Raw genomic sequence first — 15,776 nt, 5'->3', positions numbered from 1 at the left:
TTTTTTTGAGATGGAGTCTCGCTCTGTCACCCAGGCTGGAGTGCAGTGGCATGATCTTGGCTAACTGCAACCTCCACCTCCCGGGTTCAAGCAGTTCTCATCCCTCAGCCTCCCGAATAGCTGGGATTACAGGTGCCTACCACCACGCCTGGCTAATTTTTGTATTTTTAGTGGAGACAGGGCTTCACCATGTTGGCCAGGCTGGTCTCAATTCCTGGGCTCAAGAGATCCACCTACCTCGGCCTCCCAAAGTGCTGGGATTACAGGCATGAGCCACCATGCCTGGCCAGATACATATAATTTTTTAAGTTTCAAGTGCCTTACGCCTATACCATAGGTTCTGTCTTCCTGAGCAAGACTGAACTAAGCATCTTAGACACACTTTAAGATTAAAGCATAATTTCTAGTGACTTAATAAAAAATATTTTCGTATGTAGTTTAGAATGTTAAAAGTTAGTTTAGATTTCAAGAATTTAATGCATATGTATTATTTGTTATGTTGGGCATTTTATTTCAGGAGCCGCCTAAAGAAAGACTATGATGATTTCAGAAGACAACCTGATCATGATAAATTTACTAGAGAACTATGGACTACTGATGAAGGTGAAGGAGATCTTGGAAAAGACTCTCCTAAGGGAGAAATCAGTAAGTCTATTGACTTAACAGAACCTCTGGATATCCTGGAGAAAGATCACTTTGATTCAGGTAAGCATTAAACCTTTTTTTTTAAATCAGCACAGAAAGCACAAAGAGAAGTTTTTGTTTGCTGTGAAGGCAAAAGATAATATGGTCAATGAAATACATTCATTGGGGAAATCTGTTACGTTTTGAAGAAGTACTGTCCACATCCTTATAAGAAGTTTCTACTAGCCTAGGCAACATAGCAAGACCCCATCTCAACAAAAAAATAAATAAAAATTAGCCAGGCATGGTGGTTGCATCCCTGTAGTCCCAGCTATTCAAGAGGTTGAGATAGGAGGATCGCTTGAGGCCAGGAATTCAAGGTTACAGTGAGCTGTCCACTGCTTTCTAGAGTGGGCAACAGAGCAAAATGCTGTCTCAAAAAAAACAAAAAGTTTCTTGGAGTCATTATTACATTTCTAGGAGTTTCAGGAGCCAGTGCTTGACTCCAAACTGTAGGCTTGTCATTGCCCATTACAAACCACATGCCCTTGATCTGTAATCCCTTTGAAATTGGTTCATGCTCTTCTTTTTATTATTAGTATTTTTGAAGCATTGTATCTGAGATTTACTTTAGAAATAGAATTTGGCAAGTTCTTAATATTGTGAAGGTTATTTTTTGAGGAATTACCAAGGTTGATGGCCTAATGAGACCAGAATGAACACATCATTTTAATAAGGATAAAGGGCTGGATTAGATTACCTGTAATTCATTTCCATTTATCAGATTACATTATTATGTAAATCTAGTTTAATGACTTTCTTTGGTTATATAGAGGTTAATATGAAAGTATGTGGTTAGAAATGCATTAACCTATTGTTTTTGATCTTTGGCAAATAAGAGTAATGTCTTATAAACCTAGTTTGACCGAATATGAACATAAATTTTTTTACTCTAAGGGTGAACATCAGAAAAAGCTGGATATTTTTTGTCCTTTAGAGTCTCTAGAAATAGAATAGATGGGAGAACCATCTCTCTATGGTATCAAAATGTTCCTAGCTAGAAAAAGAGAACTAGATTCCTTTCCAAATTTAATTCTGAGCCAGGATTGTTGACTTGGGTGTTTCTAATGAAACAGTTTTTTGCACTTACACTGGCAGAAGAATTAGCAGAATTCTTGACGAAAAATTTTGACCAAAAAAATTTTCTCAATAATAGGTTATTATTGGGCATGGTTATGATATCTAGGTTGTCATGTCAAAGATGACCTTACCTTTATCTTCATCAGTGGTGCTAAGGCTTTTGAATCACCCTGCAGTAGATTTCTTAATACATTGCCAACTCAAAGATTCACTTTCTTTTTTACAGTTGATGTTATTATTATTTAGTTGCTGTTTTTTATAAACAAAATGCCTATTTTTATGATTTTCAGATGATATGAAGTTGTCAGAAATAGATTTTCCTATGGCTAGAAGCAAACTGTTGAAAAAGGAATTACCTTCAAAAGACTTACCGAAGACACTGCTTAAAACACTTAAACGACAGTCCAAACAGACTGGTTATGTGGATGACAGCACAAAAGAGCTTTCTCCAAGGAAGAAAGCAAAGTTAAGCACAAATGAGACAATAGTTGAGAATCTAGAAGGTGATGTGCAGATTGACTGTTTCAATGAATCAAAGCATACAGAGCCATCATTTCCAGAGTCATTTGCCTCATTGGATTCAGTACCTGTGTGTACTCTCCAGAAAGGGACCAAACCCATTCAGGCTTTGCTCGCAAAGAATATTGGGAACAAAGTGACCTTAACAAATCAACTGCCTCCTTCCACAGGTAGAAGTGCTCCTGCTGTGGAAAAACCAGTTTTATCTCCTCCAGAAGCAAGCCCCATAAAGCCAGCATTGACCTGCCACACCAATACAAAAGGTCCTTTACAAATGGTATACAAAATGCCCTGTGGCCAGTGGTTGCCAATAGATCTTCAAAATAGCTCTGTAAAGATTCAGATGCAGCCTGTGGTGGATCCTAAAACAGGAGAAAAAATCATGCAGCAAGTTCTTATTCTGCCTAAGAATTTTGTGATTCAGCATAAAGAAGGAAAAGCAGTTGCAAAAGAGATACCACCACTTCAACAGAAAGGTACAGAACAACATTGTTCATCTTTCCCACAGACAACAAATAGAAATTCTTCTTTAGCATCAGTTCTTGTCAACTCATCAGGAACTATTTCTACCCAACTATCAAATACAGTTTTCAACAAAACAATTACACCTTTATCAAATGTAAGTAGTGCTAGACCACAGCCTTTGTCACCTGTAACCTCTGTAAATAACTTACTAACACCATCAGTTAAGACTAGCCAGAGTGAGGCAGGAAAAGCCAAGAATGCAGTTTCAGCAGCCACATTCTCCTTGCCCAGTGCTTCACCCATCATTTCCTCCACAGGTCAGCCTCTGTTATCAACAACAACACTAAATGGGTCTACAAATCCTGGTAGTTCCTTCAACTGTTTTGCACAACAGACTGCTGATTCTTCTGAAGCAAAGCAAGAGCTGAAAACTGTGTGCATAAGAGATTCACAGTCAATTCTTGTTAGGACACGAGGTGGGAACACTGGAGTTGTAAAAGTACAGACCAACCCAGATCAAAATTCACCCAATACTGTAACTTCAAGTTCAGTTTTCACTTTTGCTCCTCAGCTTCAGGCATTTCTGGTGCCAAAATCAACAACTTCTTCCTCTGCTTTTTCACCTGTAGCTGGAACAACTACTACATCTAGTCTTTCACCTTTCAGCCAAACACCGACTTCTGTTTCCATTCCAGCTAGCTTTGCTCCATCTGTGGGGAAAAATCTCAAACTTACATTAGGCTACCCCACTGGCAGTGGTGATTTGGGCCACATGATAGATAAAACTTCACACATGCCCTCTTCTCCCTTGAAGTCCTCTGTTTGTTCTAGCACTCTACTACCATCAACAACAAGTAGTTCAGTAAGTGTAATTAGCATATCAGCAGCAAATTTTGGACAAAACAATGCAAATATTATTCATACTCCAACTAAACAGCAACAAGTAGATTATATCACAAAAAGTTACCCTGTTACAAGGTCAGAAGCAACAGCAACAACAAATGGAGATGTAATCAGTGGGACTCCAGTTCAGAAACTTATGCTGGTATCAGCTCCATCTATTCTTTCTTCTGGCAATGGAACTGCAATTAATATGACACCTGCACTGCCATCTACAGGTGTTTCTGCCCAGAAATTAGTTTTTATTAATGCCCCAGTTGCCAGTGGTACATCAACCCCGACTCTTGTTGCAGAATCATTAAAACAAACTCTTCCTCCTCCATTGAATAAAGCATATGTTAAGACTCCAGAGCAACCCCAGATAGTACTGATTCCATCTACAGTGGGCACACCAATAAAAATAAATTCATCACCAGCTGTGTCTCAGATAAAAGATGTGAAAATTGGACTAAACATAGGTCAAGCAATTGTAAATACTTCAGGCACTGTGCCAGCTATACCATCAATTAACATACTACAAAATGTAACCCCAAAAGGAGAAGACAAAAGTAGCAAGGGCTATATTTTGCCATTGTCAACAAGTGGTAATACAATTCCAGTAAGCTCAAATTTTGTGAGTCAGAATATTACCCCTGTTAATGAATCAGTGGTTTCTGCAGCAAGAGCAGTAAACATGCTTTCAGTTACTGGAGCGAATTTATCTTTGGGTTCCCTTTCAGTGACCTCAGCCTCTGCTTCAGCTGGGACACGACCTCCTGTTTTAGTCAGTGGAAATGATACCTCTTCAAGGATTATGCCTATTTTGTCAAATAGACTTTGCTCATCAAGTCTCGGAAACACTGTGGCTATATCAACTGTGAAAACAGGACACCTTGCATCATCTGTTCTCATTTCATCTACACAACCAGTAGTGTCTCCTAAATGTTTAACATCAGCTTTGCAAATTCCTGTTACAGTTGCCTTACCTGCACCTGCGACTACATCCCCCAAAATAATAAACACAGTTCCACATTCAGCAACAGTACCAGGAGCCACACGTTCTATATCTCTTTCTAAAAGACAATCTCGGACTTCGCTCCAGTTTCAGTCACCAGGGATTTCAACTACAGTGCCAACAAATGTAAACACAAATAAACCTCAAATTGAATTGTCATCCCTTTCACCAAATCCAGGTAAAATAGTTAATATTTCCAATTTTGCATCTCTGCCGAACCAGCAACCTTTAGTAAAAACCCCCAGTTACAGTTCTGCTCCAGGTGGCGCCACCATTCACACGGCTTCGGCACCATCTAATGTAACTAGTTTAGTCGGGAGTCAGTTCACTGAACCTTGTATTCAGCAAAAAATAGTCATCAATACCAGTACACCTTTGGCACCTGGTACTCAGATTATGATTAACGGAACCCGGTTTATTGTTCCACCACAAGGTCTTGGAGCTGGGAGCCATGTTCTCCTTATATCTACTAATCCAAAATATGGAGCCCCCTTAGTTCTTAACAGCGGCCAAAGCATTCAGTCTACACCAATAGATAACTCTACCCAGAAGATTACACTAGCATCAAATAATTCTTTAAGTGGGCAACCTCTACAACATCCTCTAAGAAGCCCTACAAAATTTATAAACTCTTTTGGGAATGCAGGTTCTATACCCACAGTACATACATCACCACAAATCGTAAACACAACTGTTAAAGTTCCTGTTCCACCTCCTGTACCAACAGTATCTCTGACTTCAGTAATTAAGTCTCCTCCAGCTACTCTTTTGGCTAAGACATCTTTGGTTTCTGCCATTTGCCCCAGTAATCCTCCACTGCCAAGTAGCACTTCAGTGTTTCATTTGGACACACCTGTCAAAAAATTGTTGGTTAGCCCAGAAGGAGCAATTTTGAATACCATAAACACTCCAGCGTCTAAGGTTTCTTCACTCTCTCCATCTCTCTCTCAGATTGTATCTGCCAGTCGAAATCCTGCGTCTGTCTTCCCTGCTTTTCAGTCATCGGGCTTAGAGAAGCCTGACACAGCTGCATCTTGAATTTAGACTAAAAGAGCAGTTTTTAAATAATGGGGCATTGTTTTGACTCCCATAAAAATTTTAAATGTTTATTATACTATTGAAAGCATACTATACATAGTTGTGTGTGTGTGTGTGTGTGTGTGTTTTAATGTATCTTTTCATTAGCTTGCAACAAGGCTTTGTTTTCTTGGGGAGGGAAAAATCTGTTTCATTTCACTTGCTGTTCTGAGGAAGGTTTCGAGGTTCTGTGTTTAAAGTCAGGATTTACCTGTTTGTAGAACATAAAGTGAACAAAGTTTGAATAGTTTAGAGTAAGCTAGCCTTTTGCACATTTACATTGACATGTTTCTTCTTGAATTTGGACTGTTGCAGCATATCTATGATATGGTATTGTGTCATTAGTGAAATCTTATTTTTGTTTCTGTAAAAAAATATATATATATTTATGCATTGTGAAAAATGCAGTCCATGATGTAAAATTGTACATATTCCAGAATCCCTAACAACCTGTACTAAATATATGTACAAAGAACTATGCTGTCTTATTTATGTTTTGTTTACATAATGTATAGTTTTTTAAGTATTTTAGTAATTTTGGACCAGTGAACTGTTAGCAACAATGCAGAAGAATCTGCATGTAATAAACTGAGTTGCTGTTATTTCTTTGTTTGAATACCATTTTTAATGTGTGTTCTTGTTCCATTGAAAGAATACAGGATGTAATTGAAGATAGTCCTTTACAAGAAAGAATTAAGGCTGGGAAATCTGAATTAGAGCTAGCATTTGTACTGGCTTTCCAGCTTACAAATACTACTTTCACTTAGATCTTGTGAGTATTTCAGAAAATTCCTTTTTTTTTTTTTTTGACTCACTTGTTGTCCACGCTGGAGTGTAGTGGTGCAGTCTCAGCTCACTGCAACCTCTTCCTCCTGAGCTCGAGCCATCCTCCCACCTCAGCCTCCCAAGTATTAGGTTGGTGTGTAAGTAATTGCGGTTTTTTGCCATTAGTGGCAAAAATGCCACTAATGCCAAAAAAAAAAATGTGCCACTAATGGCAAAAAACCGCAGTTACTTTCTCACTAACCTAATAGCTGGGACTACGGGCATGGGCCACCATGCCTGACTAATTTTTTTAATTTTTTGTAGAGATGGTCACCATATTGCCAGGCTGGTCTTGAACTCCTGGTCTCAAGAGATCCACCTACCTTGGCCTCCCAAATGCTGGTATTACAGGCATGAGCCATCGCACCCAAGAATATGCCTTGTTTTGAATAAAAGGTAGCTTTTATCTTTATTGGATCTTTATATCCATTATCTTGAGCTACTGAATTGTATACTCATCTTTCCATTTATAATGTCGTTAAACTTCATCACATGAAGTTATTGTTGGGTGTTGAAAATGATAGGGAAGCATAGGCCTAAAGATTTCCTTTGAGACTACATGAAAGTGTATTTGTTATCAAAGTGGAGAGGGTAGTGAAAATATTCCTAGAAAGTCACTAAAGGCTCTCAAAAACCGCTATTTATGCTCTAAGTACTTTTCCTAGTCATGTTTATGCTCTACTCAATCACTCTCCCCCTTTTTCTGTCAGTTAAGAAAGCCCTTGGGAAGTGGGTGATGTTTCAAGTGCATTGCATTGCACATAGATGGTGCTAAATAAATGAATGTATTTACCTACTCAGCTTTTAAAGTGACCCAAAACTGTTTGCCTTTTGTCTCAGAAGAATTCTCTAAGCCACTTTAAGAAACTAATTGAATTACCTATGGCCCAACTTTAATCCCAGTGGAGGGCCTAAACTAATTAACCCCTAAATTTTTTTTTTTTTTTTTTTTTTTTTTAGACAGGGTATTCTCTCTTGTCCAGGCTGGAGTGCAGTGCTGCTATCTCAGCTCACTGCAACCTCTGCCTCCTGGATTCAAGCGATTCTCCCACCTCAGCCTCCTGAGTAACTGGGATTACAGGTGCGCGCCACCATAGCCTGGATAATACTTGGATTTTTAGTAGAGATGGAGTTTCACCATATTGGTCAGGCTGGTCTCAAACTCCTGACCTCAGGTGATCTGCCCATCTCGTCTTCCCAAAGTGCTGGGATTACAGGTGTGAGCCACTGCGCCCAGCCACTAAATCTCTTCTAAATCCAAAATTCTAATATGACCTTCAAAGCTCTGTGTGATCTGGTGAACTTCTGATGTGATATTGAAGTCCCCACTTAAAGTTTAAAAAGCGCTTCAGTCTGTTCCCACCTACCTCTCCAGCTTCATTTCAACCTGTTCTCCCTCTTATTCACCGTACTCTAATTTTCTTTTAGTTTCTAGAAAATTCAAGACACTTCAAGGTCTTCCCAGATGTCCTCTTTGACCTAATGTTCCATTACAGGTTCTTATTACGTGTTATGTAAACTCCCTCTCCTTGTCATACCTCAGCCAACATCATTAGATTGTGCAGTCACTCAGACTGAGAACAACATAGCACTTCTTCAAAACTATAATTACTTGTTTGAAATTATTTAATTTCAGGAACCTTATCAATCATCATCATCATGCCAGCGTCTGGCACACTGTATTCAATGTATATTTGTTGAGTAGGTGAGTGACAAATCTAGATAACCTCTTATTTAAGGTCTAGTTTACTTTTTAAAACTAATGCTCCATTTTTTAAACTAGAAATTTGATTAATGGATTTATATCTTCAAAAACCCGAATTCCTTTCCTCCAGTTTTGTAGGTCATGTGGATGTCTGAGATCGTGGCTAGAGTACAAAGTTAAATTCCTGAATTCATTGTGTTTAGTGTTATTAAGAGTTCTGTAAAGGGCATCTATAAAGGCATACATGAAAAGGAAGGAATGTCACAACAGTGCCACCTGAAAAGATTCGTGGTACTGGTGGGGCATGTTTTTATACTTAGTATAGAATTAAGCCATTTGGATATCTGTGTTCTGTATCACCTAAAACACTAAGTTAAAAGATGCTGAAATAGCCTGCCTCCTCCTGGTGTATTAGCGCTTCCCTTTCCTCTCATTTCCTGTGGTTTTTCCTGCCCCCACATATATATACACATACATACATACACACACATGTAATATTAAATAGCTGAAGTCCTGCTCACATCCCAAGTCTCCAATTTTATTGGTGTATTTAATTAGTTGAAATAGTTTTATGATTAAAGTAGTGATAGCTAGAATATGTACACTAAAATCAGTGGAAATGTTTGATCCAGTAGATCAACTTAAATTTAGAATTTTTTAACATTAAGAGCTTGAGAAATTGGCATATTCTGAAAGAGATCTAAGAAATTTGATAGGGATTTTAGTTAGCCAAAATTACTAAAACTTAGAAATGATAGTTTACTTGAAGTCATTCCAGAAGTAGTTTTGCCATCATCTGAGATTATTGGCTTGTTGTTACTATAATGCTATCATCTGCCCCAGTTATTCTTACACATTTATTCAGCAAGCATTTACTATCCACAGCATGGTGCTTGATGCTTAGAAAAGTTGAAGGATATGGCATAGTTTAGAAAGTTCTTATAACTTGGAGAGAAAATGTGAATGTGAGAAGCATAGTTAAAAATGTATGAAGCAGTATTAGAGAATCAAATGATGTAATCATCTTAATTAAGAATGATGTATGTAAAACATTCTTAAAGTAAGTATTGAACAAATTCAAGGCATCTACCAAATTTGTAAATGTATTCTACACACTTATTGAGAACCATATAATGTAGAAGATGTTGCAGGAACAATACAAATGAGTAGGATTCCATCCTGTCCTCAATACAAAAAATAGTAAAATAATAATAAGTTAGAGGAATAAGGAACTTATTTATAAGAACTTAGCAGGGAGTTTCCAGAGAAGGTTTCATGTAAGAGGTGGCATTTGTGCTATGACTGCAAGTACGTTTACAACTGGGCCCACAAAGCCTGAGTCTAAGAAAAGCACAAGGAGCATGTAGGGAACACAGCAGTTGAATTTGAATGAAATGTTGTAGGTTAAGAGAACCTATAGGGAATGATTAGCAAAATAGGTTGAGCTAGCTGATAGAGGACTGAAAAATATTCTGAAAGTATGAAGCTTTTGAGCAAAGGTAGTAATAGTCAAACATAAGATGGGGACAATTACCTTGCAGGATTGCTGTGAGGTTAGATGAGATAATTTACCTAAAGTACTTAGCCCATTGCCTACCACATAGTAAATACTTAAATAGTAGCTGCCATCATTGACCTTACTAAAGACAGGGAGACCCGTCAGGATATTAGGTGGGCCAGAAAAGTGGTGTGAAGACCTGATATTTGGCATTATCAGGTATCTAGTAATGCTAGAGATGAGACGACCTGTTGAGATTGAGAAGGATAAAGAAGGTATTTTAAGGGAAGGCTTTTATTTTTGACTGCGTAAAATTTAGAAATATTTAAACAGCAAATAATATCATGAACAAAGTGTTACCTCCCCTAAATCTATGAATGTAGTGCTAAACTAATAATACTAATAGATTTAGTTGGAGGATATTGTTCTTTTTTTGTTGGGTTTGGGTGGGGTTCTCGCTATTAAACCTAAATTTATTGAGGTAAATACTGTTATTCACATTTCTTGTAACAGTTCATAGCATGTATAAATGACCTTTATTGATTTATTTATCTCCATGATCATACAAAATTCAGTTATGGTTCACATAATAGTGAACCATTTAATTCAGCCTAAATACAGTACTTAAATGGACCTGATTCTGAGAGTCTCATGGAATGGTCTAATAGTCAAGAATTTTATTAAAACCATCTAGATTTGTAAAACACCATCTTAGGAATTGTAATTCTTTCAAACTTGAATTTAAGCAAATGTAGCATCAACTAAGAAAAAAACAATAAAAAGAGATTAAATTATTAAGTAAAGAAAACACGGTCAGGTGTCCTCCAGTATATAGTTAGGAGTTGGTTGCTGTAAACCTGAATCAAACCTACTGACCCAAATGTGTAAGCCCTTACAGTTTTAACCTCTCCCTTCCTTGCAGACATGATGCATGGGATCGCCTGCACATGGAACAGCAGGAACCATTTGGGAAAACCTGAAATTTAAACTGCTTTAGTCAACTTTGTCTGTTGTGATCATTTTCTTTTCTTAGCTCAGTGAGCTTTCTGTTAGTGTGCCAAGCTGCCATCCAACTTTCTTGAGCATTTTTTCTCGTGGGAAATGATCAAGTTTTGATAGTAGAAAGTGCTTCTTTCCAAGACTTTCTCGAGGCCATCTTCCTGTGGGCGTCATGCTTCTGATGTTACACAGCTGATGTTTTCATATGAGCTACATTTTTAGACTACAAAGATGCTTATTCAGGTGAGAGACCATTTCTTTGAACTGTAAGTGATTCATTTGATTTTCTTTTTAATAGTCCTTGTTTTTCTTCTTCTAGCCTTTTTAAGGAAACATTTAACAGCATCAGTGTATTTCTTCAAACTGTTTTTTGATTTACAGCCTAGAAGTTCTCAATTTTCTGATTTGTCTTTGTCTGATTTCAAGTTGCCGTCACCCATGTAATTTTTGCTAAAGAAGACAGGCAAGTATATCACCTTCAATTTTAAAGGGCTCTCTTTATCATTTACAACCTCTTTATGTTTTCAAGTTGTCAAGCATTTTTTTCCTTCGTTTCTCATACTTTGTATTCCATTTCACAGCTTCTTGGGATAGCGCTTTTAGATTTTCCTAAAAATGAGTGTTTTCATCCAAACGATCCATTATTTCCTTCTGAAAGTTCTTCTGAGACACTTTGAAGACGTTTTTGGCACTGGTTACTTGAGATTGAGGGATTTCGATGCATCGTCAAGTAACTGTTGAACCATGAAATGAAAGTTTAGAGACTCCCTTCTATTCTTTTTTTGAGAAGGCCTACAATATTCTCAAGTGACAAGTAAACCTGTCCAGATATTTAGTAAATGCTAAACTTAACATTTGTAACTTCAGAGGACTGGTCTCCACCAGAGATAACTTGAAGGCTTCATTGATTTGTATAATCAGTCTAAATTTTCACTGACTTTAACCTGGGCAGAAAATCTTTTGACTAGCTCTTTTTCCCTCCTTAAAGTATGCCTGCTCTTTACTATAAAACCAATCAGAGAGACCATATCAGAATCTCACAGGGAAAGGCATAGAGACTTAAGCCTTGTCTTAAGCATCAGTCACCACCACTGAGGGCTGGACAGGAAGGGGAACCCCAGGTTCTATAAAACAGTGCTCTCTAACTTTGCTCACCACGCAAATAAAGTACTATTATTTGTACAATGAATTCGGGCAAGTGGAAAATGCTTATTGCAGCCATAGGAGACCAGCCATGAGCTCTGGTCACTCTAGTCCCTACCCTGGCCTGCAGGAAGCTTAGGGGATCAAAGCAGTGCCATGCCATTACCCATTCTCAGCCCACAGGTATGTCAGGGCAAAAAGGAAGGGCACGCTGCAGTAGAGGACTCCTGTACCATGTTTATGGGTGAGGCTCATTTTCCTGAGTTCAGGTTTCCTTCAGCAACAGGGAAGCCTCATCCTTTCTATCTGCAAAGGTCATGAGGATCTCCCTTCCCTGAAGGCTCCTCTCCTCATTTGTGTTAAGTCAGTCTAGGCTGTTAGAGAATACTGAAGGGTCTCAACAAATATATAAAGTAACAGCCCTGGATTTCAGTGTCAGAATGGCAATGTCTTAATATTTCATGAATTTTCTTCAAGGCCAGTTTCCCCCTCCATGTAATCCAAGTGTTCTTAGATGGGGTAGAGTCTCCTTCACTGGTGACATGGTAGAACTCCTACCTAAGCCAATCAGACAAGAGACAGAAAGGGCATTCAAATTAGGAAGAAAGAAGACCAAATTATTATTGTTTGCTGATGATACAATGTTACATTTAGAAAAACCTAAAGATCCACGAAAAAACTATTCAAACTGATAAATTCATTAAAGTTGCAGGGTAGAAAATCAACATTTAAAAAATCAGTATCATTTCTGTATGCCAACAGGGAACAACGTGAAAAAGAAATCAAGAAAGTAATCCCATTTACAATAGCTGCAAGTAAAATAAAATACCTAGGAATTAAGAAGTGAAAGATCTCTACAATGAAAACTGAAACATTGAAGAAAGAAATCAAAGAGAACACAGAAAAACAGAAAGATATCCATTGTTTACGGATTGGAAGACTCAATTATTGTTAAAACGTCCATGAGACCCAAAGCAATCTGCAGATTCAATGCAATCCCTATCAAAGTAACAATGACATTCTTCATAGAAATAGAAAAATAATCCTAAAATTTATATAAAATCACAAAGACCCAGAATAGCCAAAAGAATGGCCCACAAAAGGACCTAGAAGCTGGGCATGGTGGCTCATGCCTGTAATCCCAGCATTTTGGGAAGCTGAGGTAGGCAGATCACTTGAGGTCAGGAGTTCAAGACCGGCCTGGCCAACATAGTGAAACCCCATCTCTACTAAAAATACAAAAGTTAGCTGGGCATGGGGGCACACACCTGTAAGCCCAGTTACTTGGGAGGCTGAGGCACAAGAATAGCTTGAACCTGGGAGGTGGAGGTTGCAGTGAGCTGAAAATGTGCCACTGCACTCTGCCTGGGCAACAGAGAGACACAGTCTCCAAAAAAAAAAAAAAAAAAAAAAGAGAGAGACCTAGAATTGCCATCCTAAGCAAAAAGAACAAAACTGGAAGGATCATATTATGTGACTTCAAATTATACTACAAAGTTACAGCAACCAAAACATCATGGTACTGGCATTAAAAAAGAAAAGAAAAAGAAAAAGAAACATAGACCAATGAAACACAATAGAGAACTCAGAAACAAATCCATATTACAGTGAGCTCATTTTCAACAAAGGTGCCAAGAACATACATTGGGAAAAGGACAGTCTCTTAAAAAAATGGTGCTGGAAAAACTGGATACGTGTATGCAGAAGAATGAAACAAGACCCCTATCTCTTAACATATAGAAAAATCAAGTAAAAAATGGATTAAAGACTTAAATCTAAGACCTCAGATTATGAAACTGCTAAAAGAAAACATTGGAGAAACTCTCTAGGACATTGGAGTGGGCAAAGATTTCTTGATTAATACCCTACAAAGCACAGGCATCCAAAGCCAAAATGACCAAATAGGATCACATCAAGTTAAGAAGCTTCTGCACAGCAAAGGAAACAATCAACAAAGTGAAGAGACAACCCACAGAATGGGAGAAAATAGCGGCAAACTACCCATCTGACAAGGGATTAATAACCAGAATATGTAAGGAGCTCTCAGTGGTAATGTAATAACCCAGGTTTCTTGCATCATGTGACCTTCCATCCTTAACACATGGCTCCCAGGGTTGCCCTGCAATTGGTTTCCAATCCAAGCAGTCATCTTCAGAGGTGTAGGTACCTCTGTGAAGTGGGGAGTAAGTCTTTCTGAATCTGGCACCTTCTATTCCTTTCAAAAATATCTCACTTTTCTAATTTCTTTCTGGCAGACTCAGCCCAAGTCTCCGTGTCCATCACCTGGGACACTGTCTGAGGAACTCTGTGAAGAGAGTCTTTTCCACAGAGAAATGAGAGCACCCTCAGTGAGTGACAGTCTGGGGGTTTTGGAGGGATGTAGGGTTCAAGCCACAGGCTCCTCAGTGTACAGGATTGAGATTCAGCAGAGACCTCATGGTGAGGGGAGGAGGTACCCAAATGCCTGATGAAGTTTCCTTTGTTTAGAATCCATTTATTTGTTTGAAGTGGGAGAGGTGGAAGCCTTATTTTAAGTGTTAAGACTTGATAGTATCAGAAGAGTGGGGAAATATTTTAATATTTTGTTTAGCTATGCCCTGTCCCCAGAGGAGGAGTCTACAGAGGCAGACCGGCCTCCTTGAGCTGTGGTGGGCTCCACCCAATTCAAGCTTCCCGGTGGCTTTGCTTACCTACTTAAGCCTCAGCAATGGTGGGCGCCCCTCCCCCAGCCTCGCTGCCTCCTTGCAGTTAGATCTCAGACTGCTGTGCTAGCAATGAGGGAGGCTCCGTGGGTGTGGGACCCTCTGGGCCAGGTGTGGGATATAATCTGGTGTGCCGTTTGCTAAGACCCTTGGTAAAGCACAGTATTACGGTGGGAGTTACCCGATTTTCCACGTGTTGTGTGTCTCAATTTCCTTTGGCTAGGAAAAGGAATTCCCTTCCCCCTTGCGCTTTCCAGGTGAGGCGATGCCTCGCCCTGCTTCAGCTCTCACTGGTCGGGCTGCACCCGCGGACCAGCGCCAACTGTCTGACATGCCCCATTGAGGTGAACCTCGTACCTCAGTTGAAAATGCAGAAATCACCCATCTTCTGTGTCGCTGACACTGGGAGCTGGAGGCTGGAGCTGTTCCTATTTGGCCATCTCAGACATGCACACCAAAACCCCATCAGTACATCACCATCATCAGAGACCAAAGGCAGATAAAAACCACAAAGATGGGGAAAAAGCAGTGCAGAAAAGCTGGAAATTCAAAAAATCAGAGCACATCTCCCCCTCCAAGGGAACGCAGCTCATCACCAGCAACGGAACAAAGCTGGACGGAGAATGACTTTGACGAGCTGAGAGAAGAAGGCTTCGGTTGATCAAACTTCTCAGAGCTGAAAGAGGAACTACGTAACCAGCGCAAAGAAACTAAAAACCTTGAAGAAAGAATGGATGAATGGATAACTAGAATAATCAATGCAGAGAAAACCTTAAAAGAACTGATAGAAATGAATACCATAACACAAGAACTACGTGACAAATGCACAAGCTTCAGTAACTTACTCAATCAACTGGAAGAAAGAGTATCAGCGATTGAAGATCAAATGAATGAAATGAAGCAAGAAGAGAAGTGTAGAGAAAAAAGAGTAAAAAGAAATGAACACAGCCTCCAAGAAATATGGGATTATGTGAAAAGACCAAATCTACATCTGATTGGCGTGCCTGAAAGTGATGGGGAAAATGGAACCAAGTTGGAAAACACTCTTCAGGATATCATCCAGGAGAACTTCCCCAACCTAGTAAGGCAGGCCAACATTCAAATTCAGGAAATACAGAGAGCGCCACAAAGATACTCCTCGAAAAGAGCAACTCCAAGACACATAATTGCCAGATTCACCAAAGT

At 39.0% G+C, this 15,776-nt stretch overlaps 1 protein-coding gene across 1 annotated transcript in view; it reads left to right on the top strand.

Annotated features, from left to right (window-relative positions):
- Positions 1-6,335, top strand: part of BRD10 (bromodomain containing 10) — a 90,867-nt gene extending 84,532 nt beyond the window's left edge. The window contains 2 exon segments of the mRNA XM_017877455.1: positions 518-705; positions 2,055-6,335. Coding sequence (XP_017732944.1) covers positions 518-705; positions 2,055-5,680 — 3,814 coding nt within the window. The 3' untranslated portion in view covers positions 5,681-6,335.
- The last annotated feature ends 9,441 nt before the right edge of the window (positions 6,336-15,776 follow it).

This window comes from Rhinopithecus bieti, unplaced genomic scaffold (genome assembly GCF_001698545.2).
Source record: "Rhinopithecus bieti isolate Rb0 unplaced genomic scaffold, ASM169854v2 scaffold_10657, whole genome shotgun sequence".
NCBI lineage: Eukaryota > Metazoa > Chordata > Mammalia > Primates > Cercopithecidae > Rhinopithecus > Rhinopithecus bieti.
This window is presented reverse-complemented; position numbering and strand designations above follow the sequence as displayed.